The sequence below is a fragment of the Rousettus aegyptiacus genome, unplaced genomic scaffold, assembly GCF_014176215.1.
Source record: "Rousettus aegyptiacus isolate mRouAeg1 unplaced genomic scaffold, mRouAeg1.p scaffold_m13_p_15, whole genome shotgun sequence".
NCBI classification, from domain to species: domain Eukaryota; kingdom Metazoa; phylum Chordata; class Mammalia; order Chiroptera; family Pteropodidae; genus Rousettus; species Rousettus aegyptiacus.
Genome location: NW_023416290.1, coordinates 10,773,832 through 10,786,376, shown reverse-complemented (window position 1 = coordinate 10,786,376; position 12,545 = coordinate 10,773,832). Strand labels below are relative to the sequence as shown.

General features: G+C 32.0%; 1 protein-coding gene across 6 annotated transcripts in view; it reads right to left on the bottom strand.

The window, feature by feature from the left end:
- MYBL1 (MYB proto-oncogene like 1) overlaps window positions 1–12,545 on the bottom strand; it is a 31,790-nt gene that overhangs the window by 3,516 nt on the left and 15,729 nt on the right. For 2 of the 6 annotated variants that reach the window (XM_016152914.2, XM_016152913.2), the window contains 9 exons: window positions 12,078–12,152; window positions 11,389–11,493; window positions 8,170–8,403; window positions 6,717–7,085; window positions 4,785–4,927; window positions 4,258–4,372; window positions 1,115–1,231; window positions 922–1,026; window positions 313–492 (listed from right to left, as the gene is read on the bottom strand). In XM_016152914.2, the coding sequence (XP_016008400.2) occupies window positions 313–492; window positions 922–1,026; window positions 1,115–1,231; window positions 4,258–4,372; window positions 4,785–4,927; window positions 6,717–7,085; window positions 8,170–8,403; window positions 11,389–11,493; window positions 12,078–12,152 (1,443 nt within the window). The remainder of the gene's footprint in view (window positions 1–312; window positions 493–921; window positions 1,027–1,114; window positions 1,232–4,257; window positions 4,373–4,784; window positions 4,928–6,716; window positions 7,086–8,169; window positions 8,404–11,388; window positions 11,494–12,077; window positions 12,153–12,545) is intronic. The other 4 variants (XR_001597884.2, XM_036232810.1, XM_036232811.1 and 1 more) reach the window with 4 other exon arrangements.

Genomic DNA, 12,545 nt, shown 5'->3' with positions numbered 1-12,545 from the left:
ACTTACTTGTTATGTGACAAGAGGTGCCACAAGTGGATGTCGGTATCTTTAGTTTAAGCATGATAGTGCTTAGAAAATCACCAGGAGGGTCTGGCTACAACTACAGTTGTTTAATTTACATCTGCCCTGATGAATGAGTCTCTCAAAAACCCATGTCTACTCTGAGTGACAAAATTATGGTGAATGTTTAGTCACTATTATAGTCAATGTCAAATTTAAAAAGAAAAGGCATATTCTGTGATCAAGAAGTTCAAAGTGATAATTGAATAAACAACAAAAATCACTAAAAAAAAAAAAATTATAAATTCATACCTGAAGATTCTTTTCCAATGTGACAACTTTGGGAGTGTTGGGGTTTGGTTTCTTTTTATTAAGTGTATATGTTTTGTTGATTGAATTTGTATCTTGTTTTACAGGACTCAAGTTGCACCTATTGTCATGTATTTCCAATAATGGTATCATTAATAAAGATGTTGTAAATACATTTTCTGACTAAGAGAGAGAAAAGAAAGAGGAAAATAAAATAACTAATTCAAAAATGGAGATGAATAAAGGGACTACTAAGTGGTAGCAGAAGCCCTGTTTATTTCCCTCCAAGAAAGCTTTTGGCCCCAGTGAAATTTCTAGTAATGTAGTAAAATTAAATATTGCAGAAATGAACTAAATATTGAAATTTAAAGTTTAAGAACTACCATTTTTTTGACATTATATATGAGAGCCAACTCCTTTCAAAACAAAACAAATATAAAAAGCAAGGAAATAAACTATTCTCTGCAGTTAATAGCTTCTCTTTGAATTAGGCACAATAATACTCAAGTAACTTTCTATGAATCTCTAAGGAACCAACCACATAATGAGTAAGAAACAAGAACTACAAGAACTTAAAGCAACCATTTTAAGAAAACAAAATGCTTTACAAACCTGCATGTCTGAAATGTCTTCATTCAATAGTTGAGTACTTGGTTCTTCTTTTTCCCAATTATCTAAAACTAGTGATTTTCTGACTTTCTTCACAGAAGCAGTATGCTGGAATGAATAATTTGCAATAAAAACATTACGGCAAAGTCACTTGGACATGATAAGGCTTTTATTAAAAATAATGTTAAAAGATTACCTCTTGTTTGCAGCTTTTGTAAGCAGGTTCATCTTCCTCTTTGAGAAATATGTCTGTTCCAGTTTCTTCTTTTAAAACTTCCCGAATATCTTCTTCCAAGAAGGCAAGTGGCTGTGACTAAATTGTAAAAGGGTTTTTAATAGCCTTTTATAACAATTCCTTTTCTCCCCATATATAGAAACCTATTTTTTATATTTTTTCATTATTGGCTTAGTTTTCTCCCAGTCCCTATGGATACATAAGCCGAATAAATTAACCAACTGATTTATGGCGAAAATCACATTGCACATTGCAAGCAATGCAAGAAGTGTGGAACTACACAATAAAGCTTTTTGCAGCAAACAAACATAAAAAAAGTGTGGTACTTTCTTCATTCTAGACTATTAAACAAAAATTTTCTTTTTGGGGTACTTATTGTAGCTTATTCAATAACCCTCAGAATGAAAAAGAAAAGATTATTTCCCAAGTATTTTCACATAAAAATAGAAAAAAAATAGAAGAGATTGAGACTATACTAGCTTTCCTTACTCTTCTATTGTACTTACTATACAGTAATGTAATCACTAGTTAACAATATTTCTCTTACCACGAGATATTTGAGCAACTTAAGAGCAGTGATTGCATCTTTTTCATCTTTGTATACATCTTTTCCATCTAGCCTTAAGCTGAGAGCTGAGACAGTGTTTAATAAGTGTGTGTGTGCTGGTTAGAATACAGGAATGTGTGTCTATGCGTGGACAGAAGTGTGAGGGACCAGGGTATGGAAAAAACCTTGAATGTAGGCTAAATAAATAATGAAATATTCTCAAAATATTATTTAGTTTTCTAGAAAGAAAAATTTATTATATCAAACTTAACACCTACCAAAACCAAGATGTGCTTTAAAAAAGAAAAAAAAAAAAAAAAAGGTAATCAAAGCTCCACTGAGTTAAAGAACAAACTGGCAGCACATGACCAGCAGCTTGTTCCCAGTCAACATAGGGAGAAGAGCATGCATATATAAATGAGATTTCACAGTGTATGTAAAAACTTTAAAAGTGGAAAAACAGAATTTTAAAAGTGCTCTCAAATACAGCCTAAGACATGCTGGAATTGTGTCAGTATTTCTGTGTATTCCTCCAACAGCTTTTGTTTTAAGGACATGTCACAAAAAAACACAGATTTTGATGTTCTTAAAAAGAATTCTGGAATATGTTTTTTTCTCCCATGAGAATACAAATGTCCTAGAGAAGTAGCTGAGACACTGATGAATTCATTCACTACCCAGAATTATTCTCTTAAATTGTCCTAATGTGACAAAGAATTGCTGTATCTGATACTTCTCAGGTTTGATACTACCAAAATTAATGAATTTACATTTAAATGACTTTCTTTCGAGTAATTTTCAGTAATAATGTTTACTAATCAATACTTATTAAGAAGGCAACAGATATTTAAATGTACCTGATTAAATTCCAAAGCCAATCTCTAAGCAGTGCTCCTGACTCATAGTAAGATACACTAGAAAGTTAAAATGGTTAGGGATGGTAAGTACTCAGCAAGTAATTGGAGAAGGAACAGGAGTGAAAAGTCAGCTTGCTGCAAAGAAATGTATGAGCCTTCAGATATGTTAGAAATTTTAACTGCTAAATCATCACTTTCACCTGATATTGCTGATGAAAATGATCTATTTTGGCAATGGATAAATTTTTCCCAAACAAAAAAAAACTGACAAGGACTTTAGGTTACTTAAAACCTAATTTCTCATGCACTATTATCAAAATGATCATTTTTATTCAGCTTATATGTTGACCAAATGACTATGAGGTACTACAGAATTTTTAAATGTCTTCAAATCATTGTTTGTCTAACTCCCAATTAAGCTTCACACCCCTATAAAGGCAAGCAAAAACTATACCTAACAGGTTCAATTCTACATCTCCAAATCCTAATCCAGTGGCTGGCATCTATTAGGCACTCAATGATGAATTTTAAAAATGAACAGCAAAATACTAAAACAGATCGGTTAAATCAATTAGGTAATTCCATTCAATGGAATATTACACAAACATTAAAAATTGTGGGCTAAATATATGCACATACTAACTTAGTTAAAAAAAAGTTACAGAAGAGTAAAGTATGATCTCATTTTCATTATGTGTATGCACATAAAGTCTAGAGAGCTCTGAAGAGAATATACTTGTTTACAGCAGTATATGAAGCTAAGTGACAAAAAGACTTGATTGGTCCTACTACTGACCCTCTAAAACAGTATTTCAAAAAAAAGAAAAAGAGAGGATTTGAGAGTATGGCATGACTTTTGGTAGAAAATTAATTAGATCAAAAATCTAGACTTTATTAATGAATCTACCCAAAATATGACTAAAAATAGAAGACCAAAAAACTAAAGTACCCTATAAGTGACCAATATTTTAAAAATCATATTTTATTTCTAATAAACTTATTTTGTCAGAAGTCTGTATTCCTGTATTTGCCTAGAATAGAGTGCCCATGAATCAGCTAAGGTCCTTCAAGATTGACAACATATATGTGAAAGCACAGATAACACTTCTCATCTCTATTCATTAACTACTATTGCTACCGCTATCATTAAAATACTTTAACAGCAATGACTTTAAGTACATACTTCTTGAAACTTCCCACTGCCATATTTCTTTTCTCTTTAACCTTCACAAATAACCATCTGCAGTGTATTTTATGATATCCATTGAAAAGAGGAAACTGAGCCTTAAAGACATATCCTGATCAATTTCAAATATACACACATATATATGTATATATACTATTAGGAAAGTGCTTATGTATATCTAAATAATAAAATTATTTTATTCTACTAAAGGTAACTGCTACTGAAACTACTAAAAGGTGGGTTTCAGTATTAGGAAAAGGGTTCTGCTGACACTTGATTTGCTTTCTCTAGATGATATAAAATAAAGAAAGAAAGAATTCAAAACAAGCCAAGCAAATTTTTATTTACAATTCAAGGAAAAAGATTAACATATACTTACAAATGAAGAGATAAAAATTTTTATCAGTTTCAGTGAATAGTTTTTTCAAAATATTAAAAAAAATCAAAGATAAAAGTCAAAATTTGTTTTTATTAAATTCAGGAAAATTCTTAAAAATAAAAAGAGTATACGTACCACAATTTTAAGAGGTCCATATTTTTTCTCTTGAGCAGCAAGAGCATTCTTAAAAGGAGTAGGAGTCCTTGGTGTGGTACCCAATATAGATCTTCTAATCGTAGGTGTTCTAAACCTATCCAATCATTTAGATATTTGTGTTAGAGTCAAAATTTGATTTCATACAAATTAAGGAAGGTAACACCACAATAAGGGCACACACTAAATTTTACTTGCACGCACACGTTTTATTTAAACATGCCAGGGTTATTTTAAACTATGCCTGCCTAACCTAGCTCTTATTCCAACCTATGATCTTAAAATAGAAAAAAGAACTAATGTAGAAAAATGGTTTGCTTGAGTTCAAAGTTTCACACTATGTTTAGCTGATTTTCAGTCTCTGTGGGATTAAACATCAGGGTATGATTTTTAAAAAAATTCTAAATCCCATATGGATAGGGATTATGACTTATGGGCTAGAAAGCTAACCTACTCTTGACATTGTGCTTCCCATTTTTGTCTGATGCAATTATTTAATACCTACTTACCCTACATTCTCCTTTTGATCTTTGGGGGTCGTTTCCTTATGAAGAGGAGTTGTAATGAGAACTTTCTGCCCACAGATAGGGGTTGATGTAAATGAAGGATTTTCTATATTAATTTGTTCATTTCCAGGGCATGTGTTGAAAAACTAAAAAAGGAAGAGTTTATAGATAATTTCTAGAATGTCAAAATCCCTACACAGCTATTAAACTGGTAAAGTTTTCAGATATTTTCCAATTTCTCCTAGAAAAGATTATCAATACTACTACATTTATATTCCACTCCATGAAAATTAAGTTCCATAAAGGCAGGAATGTTTGCTTTGTTCATCACTGCCTCTCCAGCTCCTAAAGCAGTGTTTAGCACATAATAGGTATTCAAGAAACAGGTGTTTAACAAATATTCAAAAGTTACAACACAAGTATATTATTAAATTTGAATCTATAGAAATTATAAATAGCTGCTGAGTTAAATATAAGTTTTGTACAACAGTGTAACTTAAAAAGTTTTATTGGTTTATTAATAAATGGCTCTAAGTGTCCTTTTCTATGAGAACACTTTGAATTAAGAATATAATAATGCTTTGCTCATAAGAAATACAGCTGTCTGGTAAATTAATTTATTCAGAACACAGCTCAGAACCTCTGAGCAGCAAAACTTGCTATCACACAGTACATTTTCCAAAAGACACACTTTACTCATTAGATCTTAACTTACACACAGTTGTGAAATACTAATTTATTTTTGTAGCCAACAGATTAGAAGCAGTAGTAGAAAGAAGTGGAAACTCCTTTAAGATTACTTATAACTAGAATGAATTTTAGCTCTATCATTTTTGGTTCCTAATGTCTGCAATATACTTAGCCCTAAGATTAGTGGCCAAACCCTCTTAAAAATCTCTGTAGTGATGCCCATAAACCACAGAATAAAATCCAGGCTGTTTGCCATTGAAAATAAGGTCTTTATAATCATGCCTCACCTTCTCAGCCACTTTCTACCTTAGAATTCACATTTCAACAAAAATTGCTAGTGTGCAAAACTCCAAAATAGAAATATGCTAATGTGCCCAAGCCTGGTTCACTTTCCTCACGAGGCTTTGTAACTGAGGGGTGGGATGGGAGTGGGGGGTGCACTATTCCCATGCAGTCTATGTAATGGCATCCCCAGAGAACACAGTGATTATGCACTGCCAGATCCCCCTCAGCATCCTCTGAGTTTATCTGACCATCAAACTCTCTTCTCCTCTCATAAAACTTTTTAACCTCTGTCAGGACACTTTCAGCAAAAATCTCTAGTTCTGTCTCTTCTTAACTGACCTCGGACAAATTGCTTAACTTCTGAATTTCATCCCACCTACTTTCTAAGTTTTTTGAAAGAAGATTAACTGAGATGCTATAAGAAAAGTTTTTAGCACCGAGCCTGGAACATAGTGTTCATTAAGACAGCATTATAAAATAAGAGGTACAGCTTGCCCTAATAAGTAACTGCTACCCAGAACATAACTATAGGCAAAAGTAGATAGTTCCTGACATCCCTAGAAAATCTTCTGACACATGAAATTCTACAGTGAGCATACATATATGGATATATACCTGCTATCTATTGAACGGTTAGCAGAAAACTGGATATCAGTCTAGCTCTGCCATTAGATAACTTCGGGAAAATCATTTTACCTTTCTGGGCCTATTTCCTACTAAAGATTTGGAATTACATGTCCAAAACATCCCTTTTAGCTCTAGAAATTGTAAGACACTAGAACCCAAGTCTACGCTTTGTGAGATACCTTCTGACTTATCAGAGCTTAGCATGCTCATGTATACACTTAAATACATCATCCATTTTTATATGATATCAAAGCAACAAACTGCTAATTAAGATATTAAAGATGTAATTCAATCTAGCTCATCAATATTTGGAAACAGAAACAACACTACTACCTGTGAAGGAGAAAATGGTAGTGTTTTCACTGGTGTGTGTTTTAGTGCTGTATTACCACCATCACTGAATGTGCCATCGCTAAGTTCACTGCCTGGGGACTGACCCACTCGCATTCTTCTCTTCTTTCTGAGAATGGTTGGTGGAGTGCTAAACTTGGCCACACTTGGGGATGTTAAAGAAACAGCCTCACTGTCCGCACCATGACAACCATTTTTTTTCCCTTCAAGTACAAGACTGACGTTGAATTGACATTCCATGGCGCCTTCATTGTGTTGAATCCGCATTAGTTTAACTGGAGTAGATTTGACAGGAGAAGCAGCAGCATCAGAAAGGTCAAAACTGGTAACATCACTCCACGCTACAGGATCCTGCAAAAAATTAAATTCTTAAAGTTAATGCTATAACCTAATTAAATCTGATGTTCAACATAGGATGATTTACACAGTTAATTAACTACTCATTTTTATCAGTAAAAGAGGCTTTCCTTGTTCATCTTTTTATTTTTTTATTATGGTAACATTAGTTAATGAAATCCAGTAAGTTTCAGGTATACAATTCCACAGTAAGGCATATATATGTAAATAGTGTTTATCTTTTTTTAATCAAGACCAATCTGCAACATCTCAAAATATTATTTCTTCTAATTCAGTAGCTGAAGCTTACTGTCAAAGTATTTTAAATAAAAGGAACAAATTATTTTAGGTTATTATCAAAGAAGACAATTCATCATAAAACTTTACACACTATTTCACATCAGAAAAATACTATCAAATTCTATATAATCATTTAGTAATGTATATGGAACATCGTCAAAATGGTCATATACTTTGATCCAGAAATTCAATTTAACTGAAGGACATAACCAAGACTTTGCAGAAAGCTTTACATAATACATTCTGCAATTTGTAATACTGAAAAACTGGACACCACTTAAATAAATGTCCAATAGTTTATTATGTAAATAAATTTTGTTACATTCATTAGATAGAATACTATGAAACCATTAAAATCCAAGTTTAAAAAACAGTTAAGAAAATAGAGAAATGCTAATGATACAATGTGAGGGGAGGGGAATCCACAAACAAAATATATACGTGTATATTTGACTTTAAAAACATATGAATAAGTTTGTTTTATATTCATAGAACACAGCCTGAAAGGAAATACCTCAAATTATTAACTCTGGGTTTATGGTATATTTATATAAGTTGTATAACAAAAAACGAATTGTTAAATTTTTAATTTATAAAAATTCTGTACAAGGTACATACTTGAGAAAGATTCATATGTACCTTTTTTCCAGAAGGCACTGCCAACTCTTAGAACAAAATTAAGCATGATGTATAAACTAATGTTTAACATAAAACTTGTCAGTATCCATTAAACTGTTTCTGAACATGAAACTATGTCACTAAAATTGAGCTTTTTAATAATCGCGCAGTTCAAACTTACAGATTCAATAAGTTCTAGAGTTTCTGCAAATTCCGGGATGGTCTGTAGAGAGGAGAGCACAGCATTTGCCTCTACGGCCAGGAACTTTGTGGGCGAATTCTGCTGAGCGGACATAGTCTGATTTTCATCCATACTATAAAACTCACTAGTGTGTTCCTCGAGGCTATTTAGAGTATTAGCCATGCTATCATCCATGAGGAAACTACCAGACCAGCTAGAAAAGCTTCCAGGCTGCTAAAAATTACAAAAGAAATTTGAATATTATTTGTCATTCCCAACTTAAACATAAATTTGGATTTTAAGAGTTTTTTCTAGAATATACTTCACAACATTTCAGCTAAAAATATAGTAACAAATACACCCTTTCCTCAAAATTGATATGATTTTTTCCATTAAACTTCATATCTTGAGCATATTTCTTCATTCTACTAAATTTGTTTTTAAATTTATAAAATCATAATAAGAGTAAATAAGTAGAATATACAACATAAAGCCCAAACTCCTCGAAGCTGGCCTCTACCTTTCAAACTTCATCTCCCAGCACTTCCTCCTCCCAGGGAATACCCACACCCAACCACACAGTACTTGCAATTCTCTGGTGAGCTGTCTTTACCCTGAAGTGCCTCAGCACAGACCGCTGCTCCCTCTATCTAGAGTGCAACCCAACCTACTGACCAGGGAAAATTCTTATTCCTCATTTAAGAGATAGTTCAAACAATGGAAAATACTCCATCTGACTATACACTTTTACTTGTTCCATTTATAATAATGAACTTTGCTAATATATAATCATAGCTTGTCTTTCAAGACTGAGCGCAAATTGAAAATCTTCTAGTAACCCTTCCCTGACTACTTAAATCTCAATTAGGCACCTCTTACGTGCTCCCATAAAACTTTCTGTCTTGTTTTTATCACACTAAATCCCGTTTCTTGTCCCTGTTTCCATTGAAAAGTAAATCCTTTGAAGTTGAGAGTTGTGTCATTTTTCTTTCTCCCTCTAGAGATGTACTCTGGGCAATTTACTTATCTTTTGAACTAGTTTCCTGGTGTCTCACAAAAAACAAGAAAAGAGACCTTGAAGATTATGATTAAGAAACAAAATGTAATTGAAATTGTTAAGAGAGTAGATTCTGAGATTTATCACAAGGAAAAAAAATTTTTTTTTTTTTGCACCTATATGAAATGATAGATGTTAACTAAACTTAAGTGGTAATCACAACATATATAAGTCAAATCATTATGCTGTATACTTTAATAAACATATACAGTACTGTATGTTAATTAGATCTCAAAAACACTGGAGGGAGAAAGAAAAACTAAATAATATATAAAGTGTATAGCACTGTGCAACAGAACTTTCAGAGGTGATAAAAATGTTCAACATCTGAAGCTGCTCAATATGAAAGCCACTGACCATATGAACAACCAAAATGTGGCTATTACAAATGAGATGAATTTTTAAATTTTATTTAAAATTAAATGTGACTCGTAACTACTGTATTTCAGAGAGCACATTACCCCAGTCCATAGGAAGTACTCAATAAATGATACCTACTACTATTAAAGATAAAATTGCTGGAATGTGCTACAGTCACAATAACAAAATGTTAAGTTTCAAGTAAGGTGAAAAAAAATGTTTTCAACATTGTTACAAAGCAAGTTCCACTTGTTTTAAAATTTCCTGAAAATAAAAGAAATTAAAGCAATTTTATTTTATCAGCATAGAGTTTACAATCAATTCCTGGAAAAAGCTTTCAAACTATATGCATTTCCATTGCGACTGCAGGTAGGAGAAAGATTCAAAAAGGGAGATCACTGGGCCCACTGGAAAAACTACAGGTTGCAATCACACACACCTGAATCTTAATCGCTAATGACAAACTACTTACTTAACAGAGATAATGTAAGGATTACCATGAATTCATATAACATAACACATCTACGGTAGTAGCACATAATGGGCATTCAGTAAAATGGTAGTTGTTATCACATAATAGTTAAGAATAAATACTTTTTATGTGTATGGAGTCTACTCTGTTGGGTGAAGCACCTTCCCTCTAGAATCTACAATCTCCAGTCTCCTGATTCAACCAGTTTTTTAGGGGAGTGGATTTTAGACAACAAATTCTAAAAATAAAAGAAAACACTAATACCTTCCTCCATTTTAATGCAAAATGTCAATTCTTTTAGCTAGTTATATTTTATTGTAGCTTCTTAATAAAACCAAAATTAACTTTAAGATAAATACACTTCTGGTCTTTCTATTTGCCCATGGTTTTTGTGGTTTCAAAACAAAAACTACTTTTCCTATGGTGTTATCTCACCTGTTACAATTAATAAATTTTTATTAATTCTCTCTGAATGGTATAAAGACATCACCAGTTGCCTCTATTTCAAGATCTCAGGTTTTTCTGTTTAGTAATTTTGTATTAGTTCCCAGTTCCTCTAAATGTTCCCTCGTTTAGCCCCAAACCAAGAAAAACTCTTTCTAAATGTAAAAAGTCTCATGTTATTAAACTTTTAAAACTGTCATTTAGTATAAACTTTTTTCTTTTAATCCATCTAGCTAGAATGATTACCATTTATCCTAATACTCCTAATTCTCATAAACCAAATCTCAGACAATAGTTTTCACACCTAGTAACCCATATCCAACATCCTTATAAAAATTTCTTTAGAGCATAAATTCTAATTTCTTTAGAGCATAAATTCTAAATTCTCAATTCCATATTTTTAATATTACTTTTGTCAATTTACTGAATTCACATTCTATTATAGTAAACAGGGAAAAAATTTCAAAGGCACAATAAAAATAATTTTAGAGCACACAAATCTCTACGCATGTATTTATTTTTCAAGCTTTTTTTTAAAAAAGCCATTATTACAAAGAATGTATAAAATAAAACCAAAGCCTACTCTACACCACATAATATTTTCACAAGTATAAATAATAAAGATTGTACTTTAGTCTGCTTCACATTTATGACTTGAGAAGCATCTTGATACAGAACATTGTAACATATGCTCAGAGATGCATACCAAAATCAAGCAACCTCAAAGTTGCAAATTAGAATAGTTTTAGTCCATATTAAAATCTGAAGTCATACTGAATATTCTTTCCACTTCTTTACATACAAAAGTCAATGCTGATGAAAACTAAAAAGCATGTGACACAAAGGTTCTCACAATCAAATTTAAATACTTAACCTTATTTCTTACCGATGGAATTCGCTTTCTTCTAACTTCATTCTCAGCTGACATAAGGAGTAACTCGAGTTCCTTAATTTTCTTTTCCTTATCAGGATCTTCATCGACAAAGGGTTGCTAAAACAAGTTAAATAAGACCACTTACATAATTGCTTCATTATTATTAGTGTTCTAATTTTTATTTTCTTCTTTACAATATGAAATCTATTTTTTCTAATAAAGCTTAATATTACTAAATCCCAAATATCAAGTATCACAGCCCCTCTGGTATCTGAAGAGGTGCTGATAAATATTTACAATTTAACTGAAAAGATCTGGAAAATATAAATGTATTTTTAAAAATTTACATTGTATCATCTATATCAATTCAAAAATTTATGTCTGGAGTATACTTTAATTAAGTGAATCTAAATGCATATTTTCTATCCAGTTTAGCAAAAATATGTCCATTCACAACTTGCATGCCTTAAGCTGGAAGAATGAAACCACCATCTTACTGACATCATCTAATTCCTTACATTTGTACAGTTCGTGCTTCTCAAACCCACTCAACGAACTTCCTCCTTTAATGTTATAATACTCAAACAGAACAGATAGTACTGTTTTTGTCTTGGTTTTGTAGATGAGGAAACAGGCACTATTAGACTTTCAAAAACATGTTTGAAAGTATTTCCTCTGTTTTATTATAAATAAAAAGTTACCTGAATAAAGGCAGAAGAAGTCTGTACATGTTCTACACAATTGCCTTCAGGTGACACATACTGATAGCCTGGGATCTAAAAAGTAATTCAATCGTTAATGTTATACAAATAACACTATGTATTTAAAATTTGAGGCAAAGCACAAACTCTTGAAATATTAACATTAAAAACTTAGAAGTATCTGTTAACTTTGAGTATTCCTACAATATAGTTTCTTATCTAATGACTACATTTCTGTTCTTAGAATCTACTGATTAAAAGTCAACACTTAGAACACTTAGGAAAGACCTATTTTCTCTTGGTTGAAATGTGAGAACTACTTGGCCTAGATTTATCAGCCAATCACTCTGTTAACCACAATATCCACCAAATATTTTTTAAGTCTGCTAGTAGGATTGCTCTATCTCCTGGAGAAGACAGAGTAACTGTATTGCTGTTTCTCAAAGGTAGCGATTAGTCCATATGAAG